Source organism: Pleurodeles waltl, chromosome 7 (genome assembly GCF_031143425.1).
Source record: "Pleurodeles waltl isolate 20211129_DDA chromosome 7, aPleWal1.hap1.20221129, whole genome shotgun sequence".
In the NCBI taxonomy this organism is placed as follows: Eukaryota; Metazoa; Chordata; class Amphibia; order Caudata; family Salamandridae; genus Pleurodeles; species Pleurodeles waltl.
In genome coordinates this window covers 1,144,779,792-1,144,799,089 of record NC_090446.1, presented here as the reverse complement: position 1 = coordinate 1,144,799,089, position 19,298 = coordinate 1,144,779,792, and the positions used below count along the sequence as shown (strand labels likewise).

The 19,298-nt window shown below is 46.6% G+C and overlaps 1 protein-coding gene across 1 annotated transcript in view; it reads left to right on the top strand.

Annotated features, from left to right (window-relative positions):
* QRICH2 (glutamine rich 2) overlaps window positions 1-19,298 on the top strand; it is a 479,286-nt gene that overhangs the window by 360,694 nt on the left and 99,294 nt on the right. The window contains exon 17 of the mRNA XM_069201754.1: window positions 11,363-11,455. Within this exon, the coding sequence (XP_069057855.1) occupies window positions 11,363-11,455 (93 nt within the window). The remainder of the gene's footprint in view (window positions 1-11,362; window positions 11,456-19,298) is intronic.

The following is a 19,298-nucleotide window of genomic DNA, read 5'->3' as shown; positions in this document are numbered from 1 at the left end:
GGGGTTCACTATAAGCGTGCCTAAGTCACACCTGAGTCCCTCTCAGATGCTCCTTTTCATGGGAGCTATTATGGACGCAGTGCATTTTTGGGCTTAACCTCCCCAAAAGCAAGTCCAGGATATTCGGGATATGATCCCGATTTTTCAGTCTCTATCCTGGATTTCGGTGAGAATGACTGTGAGGCTGCTGGGCCTCATGGCCTCCTGCATCCTGCTGGTCCAACATGCCAGATGGCATTTGTGGGCTCTACAGTGGGTTCCATTGTGTGCAGCATCAGGGGAATCTCTCTGACAAGGTCCAGATCGGGGACTGCACTAGATCTGCAATGGTGGCTATCGAATCCAGATTGGGTCAACAGCAGACCTCTCTCCCTTCCCCAACCAGATCTCACAGTAGTGACAGATGCGTCACTCCTGGGATGGGCGGCCACATAGGAGAGGCGGAGATCAGAGGCCTCTGGTCTCTGGCAGAGTCTGGGCTCAACATCAACCCTTTGGAGCTCTGGGCGATCTGACTTGCATTGAAAGCATTCCTACCCTCTCTCAAAGGGAAAGTGGTGCAGGTGTTCACCAACAACACCACCGCCATGGGGTAGTGCAACTAGCAGGACGGAGTGGGGTCATCGACACTCTGTCATGAGGCTCTTCGCCTCTCGACATGGCTGGATCGCCATCGCATTTCGCTGGTGGTTCAACATCTGGCAGGCTCTCTGAACGCCAGAGCAGACAAACTCAGCCATTAATGCATAGTCAATTACGAATGGCGTCTCCATCCAGAGGTGGCGCAAGGTCTCTTTCAGCAGTGGGGAGAGCCTTGGTTAGATCTGTTCGCCTCAGCAGAAAACGCACAATGTCAGCTGTTTTGCATGTTGGAGTTTACAAAGTGGCACTTACTCTGTGACGCTTTTCGTCACAAGTGGAGCTCAGGCCTCCTTTATGCCTTCCCGCCAATATCACTTCTGCCCAGAGTTCTGAAGAAGATCAGGCACGACTGGGCCCAAGTAATCCTGGTGCTTCCGGACTGGGCACAAAGAGTCTGGTATCCCGAGCTATTGAGCATGGCCATCGATCCTTTGATCAGGCTGCCCCTTCGGGAGGATCTTCTTTCACAGCAGCAGGGGATGGTCCTTCACCTGAACCTGTCCAGTCTTCGCCTCCTTGTGTGGAGATTGAGCGGCGGCAGGTGAAAGCTTTTTGCCTTCCACCCGAAGTCTCTGATGTTATATTGGCAGCCAGGCATCCCTCCACCAAAATGGTATACACTTGTCTTTGGAATATATTTGTGGCATGGTGTATCAACAAGTCTGTTGATCCCCTTTCTGCACCTCTCTCGGAGGTTCTCCTCTTCATCCTCTCTCTTGCTCAGCAGGGCTCTGCTCTGGGCACCCTCAAGAGTTATTTGTCTGCCATCTCTGCCTTTTTAAGGCTACCAGACTATCCTTTTCTGTTCAAATCTCCCATTGTTGGGAGGTTTCTTAAAGGACTCACCCACATGTTCCCTCCTATCCCGTTCATAATGCCCAAGTGGGATTTGAACTTGGTCCTCACATAACTCATGTGTGCTTCTTTTGAGCTGCTCCACAACTGACCCCTGTGGCTCTTGACTCTTAAAACTGCCTTCTTGATTGCCATCACTGCTGCTCGCTGAGTAAGTGAGCTTCAGGCTCTCTCTTTGAAGCCACGATTTCTAGCTGTCCATCCTGCCAAAGTGGTGCTTCGTACCAGTGCTTCCTTCCTTCCCAAAGTGGTGACACCTTTTCATGTAGGCCAATCACCTTGCCTACTTTTTACGCACCCCCACATTCCTCTCATGAGGAGGAGAGAATTCACCACCTGGATCCAAAAAGAGCATTGGCCTTCTACCTCAATCGTACCAAAACTTTCTTGGTGGACGATCAACTCTTTGTGGGTTATGTCAGTGCGAAGAAAGGAAGGGAGGTGCAGAAGAGGACCATTTTGCGATGGGTAGTCCTCTGCATCGAAATGTGCTACGCTTTGGTGAAAAAGCAACCCCCTGAGGGTGTGGGTGCTTATTCTACCAGAGCAACTGCTGCTGCCACAGCGTTAGCACGTGGAGTTCCAGTCCTGGATATCTGTCAGGCAGTGACAGGGGCATCCCTGCACACGTTCACTAAACAATACTGCCTGGATGGTCAGGTCCGCAAAAACGGCTACTTCGGCCATACGGTCCTGCAGGACTTTTTGGTGTGATCTTAGTTTGCAGCCCACCACCGGGGATGGTATTGCTTGGGTATCTATTCTAGGGTAAGGAATCTGCAACTAGAAGTCTCCATCAGATAAACAAGTTACTTACCTTTGGTAGCAATATGTTTGGTAGAGACATATTCTAGTTGCAGATTCCATACCAACCCGCCCATCCTCCCCACTCTACAAACTGATTTCTAGGGACAGGAACTTCCCTTTAAGGGCCCTAGTTTTGGACACCATTCGCAGTGTTCTTCACGGCTCCGCTGCTGGCGTGGAAAAATATGAAAAGAAACTGACATCAGCATGCCGGGGTGGCGCCTATATACGACTGTGACATCATCACGCGACCACAACGACGCCCGCAGAATCGACTGACCGCACGCAGGGGTACTGCTCGAAGAAAAATCTCTGGATCCAGTCTGACGCCTGGGGGAAATTCTATAGTACAGAATCTGCAACTAGAATATTGTTACTGAAAGTAAGTAACTTGTTCAACAGGATCAAATTCCATTTATACAGCCCAAGGAGAGCTTTTCCTTGGCATGCTCACTTGTAGTTATTGCCAGTGTCTGATTGTTATTGTATGCATTTTTCGCGTTTCCTTAGTGAACTAGCACACATTTACTGAGGATGGTCCTAAGGCACTCTCCATCATTACCATGCGCCATGTACTCAGGATGCTCATTTAAAGCTAATATGAATTTATTTATAAGTTGTAAACTCTTTTCTTTTCCCCAGAGTCCTTCTTGAAGGGATCTGACCTTTTCCATTCCTAGGAAAGTCTCTGTTTACTCTGCAGGATATGGCTGCCTTTCTTCTCAGCCCCTTTCCCCGACATCCATTTGTGACTGTTTGAATAAAGTTTCACAAGTCACATTTACTTCTTCAGCTTTCTGTGGCTGGAAACTGGTATTTTCAGTGTTTAAGTAAGCAGTCCTCTGCCATTTTTCACCATGTAGGATCTTTTCATAAGGTTATGGAGGTAGGATTATTTCCTTTTGATTTTCGGCCTATATTTAGTCCTATTTTTTAATAGAGCAGGCTAACATTTTCTCTTTTCCAAGCAAAAGCTGTTCAAGTAATGTTTTGTTAGGTAGTGTTTCCAATTTTCTGTCTCAAGAGGCTACAAATACTATATATAATATTTATATTATATACAATTCAACCACTCTGGCCTGCGCTTTGGAACCAATTGGCCCCATTGAAATTAGAAACCAGCTTGGATTTTACACTACTTGCTATAGCCAAATGAGAATAAAGACTAGGACAATCTTTCAGAAATCTGGCCATTCAACAGCACCATAACTCATAAAGGGCATAGTCAGGGTAGCAGACATTATTCAGAAATAATATTCTCAACAAATCTGCATTTGAAGCACCAGTCTAGACTACCCTTTGCATTTGAGCAGTGTCTGGGCATAACATTCCTCAATGTTCTGGTTTACCCCATCTGATATAGCATCCACATTTCCTGATTGACCTCCATTGAACTTGCGGGCTGTGAATATGATGTTCCAGCAAGGGTTGATGCAACCGAGGCATCTACACCTCAGTGGTACTGGTACTACTCAACAACCTTCAAAATAAACCAGGGATGATCAACGACAAGAAAAAGTAGTGGATCGCCTCAATTAATCTCCACTTTAAAATGATGTATTCTTAGACGGTGAAAGTCGACCTGGTTTTGCGAGTCGTAATTTGCGATTTGCAAAATCCACATCGCAAGGAGATGCAGCAAAAAATCGCAAATTGCAATTTTTCGCAGAATGGCATTTCACACATGCAAAATACCATGAAAAGAAACCAGGTGGTAACCTGGTGCAAAATTTTAAAATGCATTTAAAATGCATTTATAAATTGTACATGTAAAGCACACATGCCCTTTTGGCATGTGTGCACCTTACATGTCCCCCCAAAAATGTTTGGGGTGCAGCAGAGGGGGCCTTAGGCCCCCAGCACCCTGGGGTTTTGCATTTCCAAAATTGCGATTTCTGGTTCAGGCCAACAGGCCCATAGCTGCGAATGGGGCCGGTATCGCAATTTGCGATTCGGTAATAGCATTTGTGATTTTTAAGAAATCGCTATTACCGAATCGCAAATGTGATACATGGCACTTTGCGAGTCGTAAATAGCGATTTCTTAAAAATCGCTATTTCCAAATCGCAAAGGGCCGTGATGATACATCTGGTCCTTAGTTACAAGATCGATGACCAGCTACAAACTTTCAACATTAAATATTGGAGTCATTTGTGTCTGACTAAACAACAACAATTTTTGGTAGAGCCTTGGTGTCCAGACATGACGTGACTTAGAATACAAAGAGTTTATATTCCTACCCCCCAACTATAAGATTGGCAGATGAAAATACAAGACTGTAAAACTGGATGTAAGAAGAAAAGAAACAGAAAGACCATTTCCACTTCTACGATCTGTTCTATCTTTTTCTTCTTTAATCATACTCAGTCACCTGCTTAAACAGTTGTGTGCGAATCTTTGTGCTATTCCGATGTTTTGCTAAGTACAGGACATCACTGCTGAGGCTTCGTTAATAGTGCGTTGTTGTATATTCCCTTTTGTAATTTTTGCCTTTTTAATCTTATATGGTAAACCGTGCATATTGGCAATAAACAATACAGTGTATTGGAATGGCAAATAGCATATTTGTTACTTTTGTTTAATTGTTTATTTTTAAAAACATAATAAAATACCTAAACAGAGATCCAGCACTGATATAGTGCTCGTTCGACTGGAAAGAGAGTACTTTCACACATTGAGAGAAAGGCTGTACCTTTGAAAGAACTTTACAAAAAGGCAAAGATCAGCAGTCTGTGTCATAGGTGTTGGAAAGCCATATTTTGTCAATGACGGTTGTTTTCATTCCAGTTGATTATTTGTTTTTGCATCAGCCAGAGAATGACTGGTACCTGAGGTGAGGTGCAACATAAACATTTCTCTGTCTTCGTTCCTATTCCCCAGGCAGAGGCAGAGTATACCATAACGAAGATAATGCCTTTATAAGGATAGCTTCTTAAACACAAAAGTGGTCTTCTAATTCCAGAGACAGTAACAAGACGTTTTCAAAATTTCCTGAATTCTTTTAAGACCAAAGAGGTTTTTTTTATGTTACACGTCGAACTTAGAAGCCTGGCTTCTCTTCAATATACTGATAAAGTTCAAAACCTTGAGGTTCCTTGCTCCACAGTTTAAATTACACCAAAGTATAGGAAGTTCTAAGTGATCTTATGTAGTTTTTTCAAACCTGTCTCCCTCAAATATGGGGTTATGTTTCAATAACTAGGTCTCTCTCTGCGGATTTCAGTTATGCATGGTTATTTGCATGGCATTGTGAAATAAATTATTTGGTGCTAGTCACAAAGAAATTCATCATATCACCCTCAAAAACTACTGTATGACAACGCTCTGTCTCCAGGCTTAAGAGTACTTTGTATTTGCTTTTTGAGAGTTTCTCTTCAAAACACTTTAATCCCACACAAGATTAGCTTGAATACATATAACAAATTGAAATGTATGTACTTGTGAAAAAGATGAGACATATCACCTGTGGCTAGGCATTTACCCCCAGGTCCCACCAGTCCTCGTCCCATTCATTACTAATGGAGAGTGATCTCTCTCTGTGACGGAAAAAAGAACACAAAGAATGCTGTATACCCCTTGCCCCCCCGCACTGGGAGTACTTAACACGTACCTTCCCAGCATTCCTCCTGTTCTTTTTTCTGTCTGTGACTGACTGGAACACGAAGACTGGTGTGGTTGCTCCTGCAGGGCTGGAGTGGCTGCAGTGTCTTTTGACCTTCATCCTCGGACGGGCGGTGAGGATGATGTTCCTGCTGGCATCTTTTCCCCTTTTCCCGTCTGTTGGGCTGGTGGGCCAGCGTATTCATTCAGGTGAAGCCAGACGGCTGCGGGGCAGGCCATTGTTTCTCGCTCCAAGGTCTGCTTGTGTGTGTCTCCTCTGCAGTGCTGGGCTGCCTGCTAGAGATGCGTGTCTGTATGTGTGGAGCCGGGTCGCAGTTGTGATCCTTCCTCCTCCCCACTTGGAAGGGGTGGGGAGTTCCGAGTAGTCTCGCCTTGCTGGACTTCCGGGGGAAGACACCGGCCACCGTGCCGGCTTATGGTGAGCTGGGCCAGCATCAGGGCTTCAGTCTCCACTTTTACCTGCTGGTCAGTTGTTTCTGGCAGTGATATAAAGCGGAGGCCCCGGGGTGAATACCGCACACTGGATTTCTTTTCTTCTTGGGCAAGATTTGCAGTGGTGGTGCTGTTCATTGCCTGTCTTGTTGGTGTTGCGAAACATTCCCATAAGAGGAAGCATGCTGAGTTTCTTTCCTCTTCTTCTTCATCTACCTCAGCATCCTCCACTTCTCCTCCTCCTCGCTCTAACGGACACAGAGGGGATGATGAGGCATGCTTGTGGAGGCTTATCAGAGAGACTTTAATTGAGATGGGGGAGTCTAGTAGGACAAAGGTTGTTGTCCCTTTTGTAGAATCCCATTGTTCTTGTTCTGAGGAGGAAGGCTCTGGTCCTGAGGAACAAAATGGGAAATATAATTCTTAGGAGATTGTGCCTGATCTGGTTAAGCATGTTAAAGCCAATATGGGATTTTCTGAGGGGGAGTTGCCTGATACATCTTCTGGGTTCTTGCTTCGTCAGTTTCAAAGTACCACACCTGGTGTTGTTCCGGTGCACCCTACATTCAAGATTAAGAGGGAGTGGCAGGATCCTGACAAGATTCTTCCGCCTTGTTTCATGGCCATGTTGTATCCATTACAAGATAGGCATCATGACTTGCCAGACTCTATCCCTGTTGATTCCTTTGTGGCCGGTTTGGTGGGCAGGACATCGCTGGCTGGAGATGCAGTTATTAAGGACTCATTGGATAAGAAGGTGGATGGTTCTCTCAAGAAAGTGTATTCTGGTGCTCATCTGATTTTGAGGGCAGGCATCTATGGCAAGTATGTGGCTTAGTCCCTGATTGCAGACCTCAAGTCCCTTTATCGCGCTTTGGATGAGTCTACTGACTGCTCTGGGTTGCTTTAGCTTCTAGAACGACAGGTGGAATAACTTTCTGATGTTCCTTTTGATGTGGTGTGGGTGTCTGCTCTCGCTAGAGGTGCCTGTGGAGTGGCCCCTTGGAATCTGCTGTTGTACGACTGGAAAATGGATGTTGACCAGAAGTCCTCTTCTCTCCAGCTTCCTTTCCCAGGAAATGTTCCCATAAGAAGCCCAAATCTCCTCCTTCCTCTCCTAAGTCTTGTACCTGACTATATTGTAGTGCAGGACGTGGCAGTGGGAGGTTGCATGCAACATTTTCTCCAGAACTGATTGGAGTCTACTTCAGACACTTGGGTGTTGGATGTGGTGCGGCAAGGCTACAGGATAGAGTTTGGGTTTGTCCGTCCTTCTTTTGGGGGGTATGTCTGACCCCTTGGCCTTCCAACCCCAAGAAAAGAGAGGCGTTGTCACAGGGAATCCACTGTCAGATTCAGAAGATAGTTGTTCTGGAAGTTCCTCCTTTGGAGAGAGGCAAGGGGTTCTAATCCATCGTCTTCTTGGTTGTGAAATATACCGGAGGCTTACGGATGGTTTTGGGCTTGAAAGCCCTGATCAAGTTTGGTTGTCATATCCTCTTCAAGATGGAGATGTTGCAGTGGATCATTCCATTGGTGGTAGAGGGTCATCTGATGTGCACCTTGGACTTGCAGGATGCCTATTACCATGTCCTTGTCCATCCTCTCTACCAGCAGTTTCTCCGATTTTGTGTTCAGGGGACTGATTACCAGTTCAAGGAGCTCCTGTTCTGACTTTGTTCAGCTCCGGGAGTCTTCACCAAAGTGGTAGTCCCTCTGGTCACTTCACCTCATCTCAAGGGGATCCATCTTTACCCTTATCTGGACGACTGGCCTGTTCACACCCCATCGAGGGATTTTTGGGATCTGCAGGAAGTTTGTTCCACGTTCCAGCTTCATGGGTTCTTGGTGAACTGGGAGAACTGCCAGTTGATTCCATCACATGATCTGACATTTGTTGGAGCCCACTGTTGCACATATCTCAACAGGGTTATTCTTCCTGGGGCCAGGGCTCTGACTCTGCAGTCATTTGATTAAAAAGTGTCTTCCGTTCCTGTGCACAAGTGGCTTGTTATTGGGTTAAATGTCTGCTGCAGTTTTTACAGTCCCTTGGGCTTGGTTTCATCTCAGGCCGTTGTGGATCCACCTACTGTCCTGTTGGGATCCTCAGTCCTGGGACTACAAGAAGTTGGTTCAGGTCTCCCCAGGCATCCTACAGGATCTACGGTGGTGGACCATGGGTGTCAATCTTGCCAGGGGTGTTCTGTTGCAGCCGGAGCCTCCTCTGGTCCGGACTAGAGATACCAGAGCTTTTAGTTGGTGGGCTACCCTAGGGTACAGGTCCCTGCAGACTCAGTGGTCTCTTCAGGAGGGGAGGCATTCGTCCAATTGGAGGTAACTCATGGCAATGTTCAGGTCAGTCACGGGTTTCCATCATATGCTGGTGGGGAACAACTTGGTGATTCAACAACCGGGGGGGATCTGTACCAGGTCTCTCAACAAGGTGGCGGTTCTGTTGTTCCAGTGAGGAAAGAGGCATTTTCGACTTTGGTTGCCATTTATGTGAGCGAGTGGACAGAAGAGTGACTGATGCTGTCAGCCAGTGTTTTCCTCCTTCTCTGGAACTATCTCTCACTTGGGAAGTGTTTCTAAGGGTGTGCAAGAAGTTTGGTGTACAATTCCTGGATCTCTTTGCTTCCCGACTCAGTGCCTAGGTTCCCAGGTTTTGTGCTTGCAACCAACAGGAGGGGGCCTGAAGGGTTGATGCTCTGTCGATTCCCTGGCCGGATCATCTTTTGTATGCATTCCCTCCGATTGCTCTTATCCCCGGTTTTCTGGCATCGTTAATCAGGGAGTCCAGGGTAGTGATTCTGGTGGTTCCTTTTTGGCCGCCTCAATCGTGGTTTCCGGTACTCAGGTTGATGGCGGTTCAAGGTTCAAGGTCCTTGGCTCATTCCTTGCTTCCCGTCTCCTCTTCTGTCAGTTCCATCACAGGCTCTTCCGACGCTTCAGCTGTCAGCTTGGAGGATGAGAGGAGGGGCTTACAGCTCAAGTGGATTCCCAGGCACTTAGCTGTGGCCATTCAGAAATCCCATAGGCCTTCCAGTTTGAGGGTGTATGCCAGGAATTGGGGTAATTCCCAACGTTGGTGTGACCCTCTGCAATTGTCCCCTTTGGGATGTTCTTTGACAGTTCTGCATCTGTTTTTGTGGGAAGGTTTTAAGAAACGTTTATCTGTTTCTACTTTGTAAACCCAGTGGGCTGCTAGTAAGGCTTATGGCTCTCCTCGGGGCAATCTGGCCGATGTATTTGATCTGGTGTCCGGATTTTTGCATTATTTTTCCCTTGCCCATCCTTTGGTGAAGCCTCTTTCTTTTTCCCTTTTGGGACTTGCCTTTGGTTTTGAGGTCCTTGGTGTCTGCCCCTTTTGAACCCATGGAGGGGGCAGACATTACATTTGTCAAATTCAAGGTGTTTTGTTTTGGTGGCCATCACCTCTGCTGGGCACATTGGTGAGCTAGGTGTATTGATGTCGAGGGAACTCTTCCTATCTTTTTTGGAGGATGGGGTGGTTTGTGTTTGGATTCCTCTTTTATTCCCAAAGTGGCTTCCCAGTTTCATCATTCCCAGGAAGTGGTGTTCCATGCACTAGTGGCTGCACCTGAGAGTGAAGGAGACTTGGAGTGCTCCTTGTTGGATGTGAAGCTGGATTTGTTGGTGTACTTGGTGATGACCAGGCCTTTCAGGAAGTCTAATTCTTTGTTATTTTCCTTTAGCACTTCATCCAGGGGTGAGAAGGCATCACCTTTGTCTATCTGTCAATGGCTCAAACAACTGATTGAGTTGGTGTATTCTCTGGCAGAGGTTCCTCCTCCAGCGGGGTACGGAGCTTCTTGGGTGGAGTTAAAGCGGTGCCCATTTCTGAGATTTGTAGAGCAGATACATGACATCTTCAAATACTTTTGTCTGCTATTACCACCTCCAGAATGTGTTGGGTGGTGAGACTAATTTTGGGTTGGGGGGTTTACAAGCTATTTGTTCCAGACTCAGTTGCGATACTGTCTGTTGTGTTGTTTAATGTATCGCTGATTGGTGCTGCTTGGGCTGTCGTGTCCCTGAGTGATTTTCTGTTCCTCTGTTTTTGGCTTAGGCCAGTCTTTTTTCTGGTTTGGGTATTCTCCATTAGTAATGAATAGGACAAGAACTAGTGGGACCTGGCGGTAATGTCCTATTACCTACTGATAATCTTCATTACTCCTGGTCCTGTAGTCCTTGTCCAATTCATTATGGCCCACCCCCTTCCCGGAACATTGGCCTTCGGTTTTTGGGCTTGGTAGTTCAGGAGGAATGCTGGGAAGGTGCGTGTTAAGTACTCCTGGTGGGAGGACAGGTGGGGTAAGGGATATAGAGCATTCCTTGTGTTCTTTTTATCCGTCAAGGAGAGAGATCTCTCTCCATTAGTAATTAATGGGACGAGGACTACAGGACCAGGAGTAATGAAGATTACCGGTAAGTAATAGGTAATTACTCTCTGAAATATGTGTTCCAGAACGTGGCACGTAAATGGAGATATTTAGGGGCGGATTTACAGCTTGGCAGGTTTCCTGCCAGTTCACCTGGTTGGTGTAGGCCATTGCCATCAATTAAAGATCCCCACTTCCTGAGAAGAATCTCTGTGCCCACGGTGCATCTGCCATTGCAGAAGATACACTGTGGGCACAGACGAATGTGGACTGAGCATCTTTTTTTGCCTGTTCAGCATTTTAGCAGAGTGTGGATTTCTCTGCACTCATGGTGGAGAAATCTACACTTGTAAATTAGTTTACGCCTACAAAGAATACCTTCCTGACTTTCTGGAAGGCTTTTAAAAGGTAAATATGATCATAGGCAGATGAGAGGTTCCTGGGGATGAGCCTGCGCACTTCTCACTTTCTTCCCTACCTGCTGCCCTTCTTGGAGTAGATGACTCAGTTCACCCTAGTCATAAATGCTTGTTGATATGCGATGAGCTCCAGTGAGTAAATTACTAATTTTTTCCTGTGTTGTTCTATCCATTTCTGGACAGGCAAGTTATGACGGTCCCCAGTATGCCTGGCTTACCATGTCATCGCTCCAACCGGCCTTACACAGTCTATGAGCTTGATCAAGTCCGACAGCAAACTAAGAGGTAGGAATACAGGAAAATTAAAAGAATGAGTCTGCAGTGGAAGCTATGGATACCACTCCAGTCCAAGCTTAGCACATGTTGTGCTGTTACTTACAATACTGCCCAAACGTCTACTTGTGAGTAAGGAGCTCAGGGGGTGATTCTGACCCCGGCGGTCTTAGACCGCCGGGGCCAGGGTCGGCGGGAGCACCGCCGACAGACCGGCGGTGCCCCGCAGGGCATTCTGACCGCGGCGCTTTGGCCGCGGTCAGTGCAGGAAAACCGGCGGTCTCCCGCCGGTTTTCCGCTGCCCGTCAGAATCCTCCAAGGCGGCGCAGCATGCTGCGCCGCCTTGGGGATTCTGACACCCCCTACCGCCATCCTGTTCCTGGCGGTTCGCCCGCCAGGAACAGGATGGCGGTAGGGGGTGTCGCGGGGCCCCTGGGGGCCCCTGCAGTGCCCATGCCAATGGCATGGGCACTGCAGGGGCCCCCGTAAGAGGGCCCCGCTTGTATTTCACTGTCTGCATAGCAGACAGTGAAATACGCGACGGGTGCAGTAGCACCCGTCGCACCTTCCCACTCCGCCGGCTCGATTACGAGCCGGCTTCATGGTGGGAAGGTCGTTTTCCCCTGGGCTGGCGGGCGGCCTTTTGGAGGCCGCCCGCCAGCCCAGGGGAAAACTCAAAATACCCGCCGCGGTCTTCCGACCGCGGTACGGTATTTTGGCGGCTCCCGCCGGGCGCGCGGTGACCGCGACGGGAGTCAGAATGACCCCCTCAGTGTCTGCTCAGTCCCTCTGGTGTTGCAGACAAGGCTGGATCCAAATACACATTTATTATTTATGCTTTTTGTAGGTGGGGGCCCTGGCATGCCCACATTTGCACTTAGAGTTTAGGTGAAAACGTGTCCTGCTCCAGATAAGTCTTATTTGCTTAGTGCTTGAAGATGAACAACAAGCTGCAGTCCCTTCATGGCTTCTTAGTTCTGTGGTTGGGATGAAAAAGATTCCAGTTATTGCTTGCCTCTGTTACTCAGTGTTAGGGCTGCCAAAGGGCCCCTAATTCCTTGATTTCATTGATCCATGTATTACGTGTGGAAGGAACCTCAAGCTAAGATACCTTCATAGCTCATTATTTAGAGAAGAAGCTGGTCTGTCCCTAGTTGGTTTCTTTACTCAATGCTTGTTGGACAGAAGAAATTCTCCCATTCTGTGTGGTGGCAAAGGTGTCCAGTTCCTTGTCCTCTCCGGTGCTCAGTGCTTGGAGTGCAGGAGGGGCCCAGAGCATGAATGACACTGTTTTGGGTTCATGCTTGATTAGACGTCTGTATGGGAGACTGTGGTCAGATATGGCCAAGAACCAGGAAAGAGCAATGGAGTATTGAGTGCTGGGGACATCTGTGATTGAAAATACGTCTGCAGCTCCTCAGTTGCCCTGTTTTAAAATTCACAATGATCATGCAAGAGGCAAGCAGCACATTGTACCAGCCTGGTGTATAAACCCAATATGATCACCAGTCTTTTTTTAAAAGCGGTTTTGGCTAAGTTCATTTAGTTTACTGGCATTTGCCCATCTATGGACAGTGAGTTGAAAAGAGTGCCATTCCCAGTATTCCCACACTCATCTCTTTCTGAAGAGGCCCATGATTATCTAATGCAGCAGCCACACATAACCATAGCATATTAATGTCTCGAGAGGCCTATCATAAGCAGCACCCACAAACAGCAGTGCCTCCAAAGTTCTTTGGTGTTCACAAAACAAACGCATACACACCTCCCCAAGCCCCACTGTTCCTGGGTCCATATGGCCAGTTTGATCAACACCCATTCACACAACTATATCTAAGGGCGTATGGACCAGTAGCAGCTCGTGGGCCGTGGAAGGGGCGGGGAGGCGTGGGGGAGGCGTGGGGCCCCCCCCACACCTTCCCGCCCCTTCCGCGAGAGAATAAACATTTTATTTAATTTTTAAAAAATCACTTAACTCCTCCGCCATTCCTCTGTCCCTCTATGCTCCTCGCTTCAGGCACAGGCTCACAGGTTTTGCAGCTGCTGCTGCAGGCATTGGGGCAACTCTCCTCCGCCCAAACGGAGTAGCCGCCACTGGTATGGATTTCTCAAGCATCATTGACTGTCCTTGGGACTTCACAGCTATCTCAAGCAGCACCCCAATAGCACTGCCTCCCGGGTTTCATTTATTTATTTATTGATTTGCTTGTTTACTTGAAGCATTTAATATCACTCAACCCATTTAGCACCCATTCTCTATATGGCTATCCTAAAGTGTGCAGCATAGTCACCAGAATTTGAATTTTAGAGTTTAATAGATGGGATTTTGCAATCCCTGTATAAAAAACGGTCTCCAATTTCTTTATAAAAGGCAGCTTGTGGTGAACCCAGTCACCTATTAGAAAGAAATTACACTGCTACTCAACTGTAATACAGGGGCGGCTCCTCCATGAGGGCAGAGGAGTGTTACCCCACCCCCCACCGCCAGCAGTAACAGCTGCAAAACTTTTACCAAACAACAATAATAAACTGTATTTAGTATTGTTGTTTGGTAAAAGGGCAGGCCACTGGGGTGACGAGCAGTGCGAGGGAGTGCTCAGCACTTCCTCTCAAAGCGCATGTGTGTTTGGCTGGCTGTCTCGGGCGGCCAAACACACATGCGATGTAGGCTCTTTCCAGCCCAGCAAGAAAGTTCCCCTGTCCCTAGTCGACTGCAGGCACAGGCTCCCAGTCTGCCTTGGAGCACCCAGGCTTGGCACTCCCAGCCAATCCTGACACTCCTCAGCAGCATCAGGATTGGCCGCAGGGCAGGCTGGGAGCCTGTACCTGCAGTCGACGAGGGACAGAGGAGCTGCACGCGTCGGACGAGGTAAGTGTTTTTTAAAATTTCTAATTTTATTTTAATTCTCCCCGTGCACTGCCCAGCCCCTTTACCTTGCCATGAGCTGCTCCGGCTGTAATAACTTAGTTGAGTTCCGATGTCACAATGCCTTCTGCTAGAGCAAGCAACTGAGGGGAATGGCAGGTCAGGACATAATTAAAGCATCTGTTTAAAGAATTAAACTTTGCTTTTCTTTCTTCTGCTTTGTTTTTCTACCAGTATTGCGACAAGCAGAAAGGAGATATTAATGGCACTTTTTTAATGGAATGTTAGTTCCATAACCTTTTAAAGGACCTCATCCTTTGGCCTTGTTCCTCTACAGGGTCATGGAACTCCTCTGTGACTTGCAATATCCGTATAATGTATGGCAGGGCATACTTTATCCGATATATAATGTGACACTGTGTTTTACATTCTGAGATGCATTTCTCTTCCATTATTAGAGATGGTGGTTTTCATCCTGAAATCCTCATGCTGCTGTTGTGACACAAGAGCCTTCTAGCTTCAGTTACCTATCTATTACCTCCTTCTCTGGAGCCAAGACATGGCACTAAGGAAGGGAAGAAATCATGACGTACCTTTTCACAGCATGGATCCCCTTCCAAGATTCATTCCGTAATAAACTCTGTAGTCTGGAAGAATCCTGGTACTCCTTTTTGAACACAGGTTTACAATGGAGCACATTCTCAAAGTAATCACTTCCATAAAGGGACCTGTATGTGTCCCATGACATCAGAGAAAGCATTTATTTCTGGTGATAATAGGGATGATAATAGGGACTGCTAGCTTGCTCTGAACAGATTGCATGGACATTAATAACTCATCAAAAAACCAGGGGTGGTATTGGTTAAATTGCATGTCCCCCATTCCCCCAAACAGGGTTGCTCTCCCTGTCTGTCCCATTCTTAGTCCCTCAAAAGCTCCTATTTGCTGCAGAGAGACTAATGGAAGAACGCTGGGCCTGATTCATAAACTGCACTTTGCAGTTAGTACTACAAAACGTACTACCAATTGCAATGTACAAACTACTTGCAGAGTTTTACACCTCCACATTACCTATATTTGTGTGTGGAGATCTCTGCTTTCACTGCGGAGTCTCTGCACACGTAAGTATAAGGTTTAGTAGTAAATGTGGGAGGGATAGAGGGGAGTGGCTTGAAGAAGAGGCAGACATTACAAAAGGGGATGGGATTAGAGAGGAGTGAGAGGGGTTTAGGGAGGGTCAGTGAGAAATCAAGGGAGGAACGTCACTCACCCACACAAGAGTAAGCGAGTTGCAATACTCAGGGGGTGGAGGCATGTAACTTACACTTTTGTGGTATGTTTTCACTAGGAGTTTGTGAATACCGAAGTGGTAAACATACTCCAGAGTGTAAACTTACTCAGAAGTGTACATTGCCTTTGTGAATCAGGCCCTCTGTGTTGTGAGCCCCGCTAACTTTCTGTTCCTGATGCTGCATTCATTACCTCTGAGAGCAGTAATTGCAAGACCAGTGTCAGTGTCCAGGCAGCAGAGGGAAACTGCTACTTTTGCTACCCCTAGTTGAAGTCCGTGATTGTTCTATTTCGGTTTGAATGTGTGGTGTACGTGGCACACATCCTTAGCTGGATCGCACATTAATCAGTAAAGGAAACCAATGCTGGAGAACTAGAGTGAAAGGTAAGTAACTTTTTCTTCTCCAGCATGGATTTCTTCTCAGATTAATACCAAACTTTCAAGCCTATCAGGAACACTTTGTCTGTGGATCCTCGAAATGGACCTCTGTAACTCAAAGACGACATATTCCGAAAAGGTGAGGTTTTCATGTGCAAAAGGCACAGTAAAATGAACTTGGTGAGGTCTGTGGGGCTATATTTTCTAATGCAGTGGTGCAATGGAGCCGCTTCAGCTTGGTTAGAAACCAGCGATTGGTGGTGCAATAGAGAGGACATATTGTACCTTTATGGCAATCATAGTTGTGGAGAAGTGTGGCACAGTGGTTAGAGTGGCAGACCCTGATGCAGAGATCTGGCCCGGGGTCAGGGTTCAATTCCTGCCTCAGCGGGTCTTGGGCTCAATTCCCTTGGACTAGATCAATCTTGCTGCGATGCCTTATCTAATTAATGGGTCCCACTCTGTAACTCTGGGCAATAGCTTGCTTAATTTCCACAACGGCCCTGAGAGCGCTTGGATGCCTGGCTTTGCCCAGGAGTGGGCGCCTCACGGGGAAAAGCCAGGAGGGATTCCACAGCGGTATGTGTACAGCGCCTTGAGACCCTAACGGGTGAGTAGTGTGCTATACAAGTGGTAAGTTTAAGTTATGAGAGAGAGGAATTGTGTGATGAGTTTTGTCTAGGGCTAGTCAGTGGTTTGAAGGCAAGCTAAAAGTTACTTTGCTAGTTAAGTTTATTTTGTCTTTGAGGGTTTGACATTCAGCGGTTTGCACTAAGATTTTGGAGAGGGATATTTGCCATTATGTTCACTTCTTCCCTGGGGCAAACTTAGGTATATGAAACGATAAAAATTAGGACTGTTATTAAATGAATAAGATTTTTCTGACGCTGAAGAGGACATATACTCTATCTCAGTTTGTGTAATGTACTTGTTGCTACATCAATAAAAAAGATTAAAAGCTAGAAATGTTTTCATGGGCTTTTTTAGAGGTATGTGGTAAATAGAAAATCCTAAAACTTCTACAGTAAGTGCAGGGTCAAAGGAAAATGGTAGATTGCCCAGTGATTAAGCACTTGCTCAAGAAATGAGGTTATTTCCTAGTAGCAGCCATCTCTAAATTAGACCCACAGTGTTGTTTCTTTAAGAATAAACAATACACTGTAGCCCATATACCGAGGTGCACGCTGAGGGGTGCCGTGGAATACTGGAGCCAGAATTAATATTTCCGGACAGTATTCCTAGCTCCATTTGTTAATTTGTAATTAAAAATGTGCTGGTGCTCAAAGCCTCTCCTCTGAAACACAAGCCTGCTGCAATTAAATGTGCGAGCACAGAATAGCGTGGTAGCATAATCTTAAAGCTATCTCGGGCCTCTTTACTCCATTTACAGCCACTCCCTACCTCTCGCTGCAGCTTTTTGCTTTCTCCCTTTTTGACGCTTTTCTATCTTTGTCTTCTTCCGTCTTGACCATATTTGCTTTTTGCTCACAATAAATTCCTGACGCAGAAAAATGATTGCCGGCCCCAAAAAATAAGGGCCTGTGGCCCCCACCATCAACCACCGGCTCAAATTAAGCACTGTCTAGCCAGTGCCCTGCAATTCCAAGTCTGGACGCTGAAATTGGGGAACACCAGGTCCTTTCCTGCATATTTATTTGTGATTGTGGTGCCTTTTCATGCATGGATTTCTCTGGTGTTTAGCAGAAGAAATCTGTGTGCAACAAAACAGGTGGAGACACCAGGTACGAGTATGTACCAAGTGAACTCAGAATCAGGTGAAGCAGTACCTCTCACAGAGCTATCGTAATGCCCAACTTAGAATCAAGCCTTTGAAGGTGTGATCAGGAATAATGTGTAGAACAAACCTGAAATCAGCATAAAAAGAGGACAAGAACTATTGGAGGCTTGTGAAGAATAAACACGTAAGCACTCAGAGAGCTAGACGATAGGTAGAATTTCTCCTTGAGTAGTAACTCTGGGTGATATTCTCCCACCCTGGGTAAAATTCTCCCACCCCCAATTCCAAGTCTCTCCAAGTCTGGAATTATGGGGTCCGTAAACTCTGGACCCAATAATTCTGAGCCAGGAGACACAGGACTGTCTTTACTGCTGTAGGGACTGCGGGCAGCACCACAGCACAGTCCATGCTTGACCTATACAGCAGTACTGGGAAGCATACCATGATTCCCCCATCCCGGTTAATCACAAGCCCGCCCTGGACCCTCTAGCCTTTTTCCAGACATTATGGGGCATATTTTCAGGCCTCTTGGGCCGCCGGTGCGTAATTTTTTCTGACGTGGCTTTTCATGGCCTCGTAGATATGGTGTAAGGCAACACAGCGCAAGTCTCTGCATTGCCTTATACTGCGCCAGGAGGCCATTCCATGGGCATTGCGGTGGGTTTTCCAACACAACATCAGTGGGTTTTGACATATTCCCAGATTTACAAGAAGCTGTAAACCTAGGAATGCGTCAAAACTGTATGCCTCCCCAGGGAAGGCGTAACAAGGAGAAATATCTTTATTTTTCCTCATTTATTTTCCTCTTTTTATGTATGCTGCATCGTGCAGCACACATAGAAAGAGGAAAAATCCTCCATGGATTGTTTTGTTCAGGATAGTGTTGTTTCCTGCACAAAAACAATCCTGCCAACAGCGCAGGCAACTGGCATCATGGCACTGGCTGAAAGGACAGGAATGCACTGAAGCTCATAAATACAGTGCATTCCTGACATTTTGTATCAACATAGGGTAGCGCACCAATTCATTATAAATATGCCCCTATGTCTGCAGTTGTCTCACTGGAGTAGAGGAAAATCACATGGAAAAGGACCCAATGCATCCAGTTACATCTGGGTATTCAGCAGTCCAGCAAGAAGACTTCTATTCAGCAGATTTTGGTGCTGGAATAGCTGCAGGAATCAGGAATTCTGGCCCTCCAGGAATTCCTGCACCAGAATCCACTGAATTTGTAATGAGAGCCTATGTGAAGCAGAAAACTAAATCTCAGGAAGGCACTTTTAGTGCAGAGCATTATGGCAGTCCATATTCTGACTAGAACTCCACCCATAGCATGGGAATGATGCAGTCCTGGTGGTGTTTTGGATCCCTGGAGGACCTTTGTGTGTGGGTCTGAAAACTGTCATTACAAAGCCAGAAACAAAAGCACAGCAGTTATTTTTTTTAACAATCATATAGTCTACAAACCTCTAATTGAGAATGTAGACAGGTTAGTACAGTTCTGACTGAATCTCACCAAATACTGTGATTGCTTTGAATGTAGCTGTGTCTGTAAGATTCTTTGGCCAAAGAT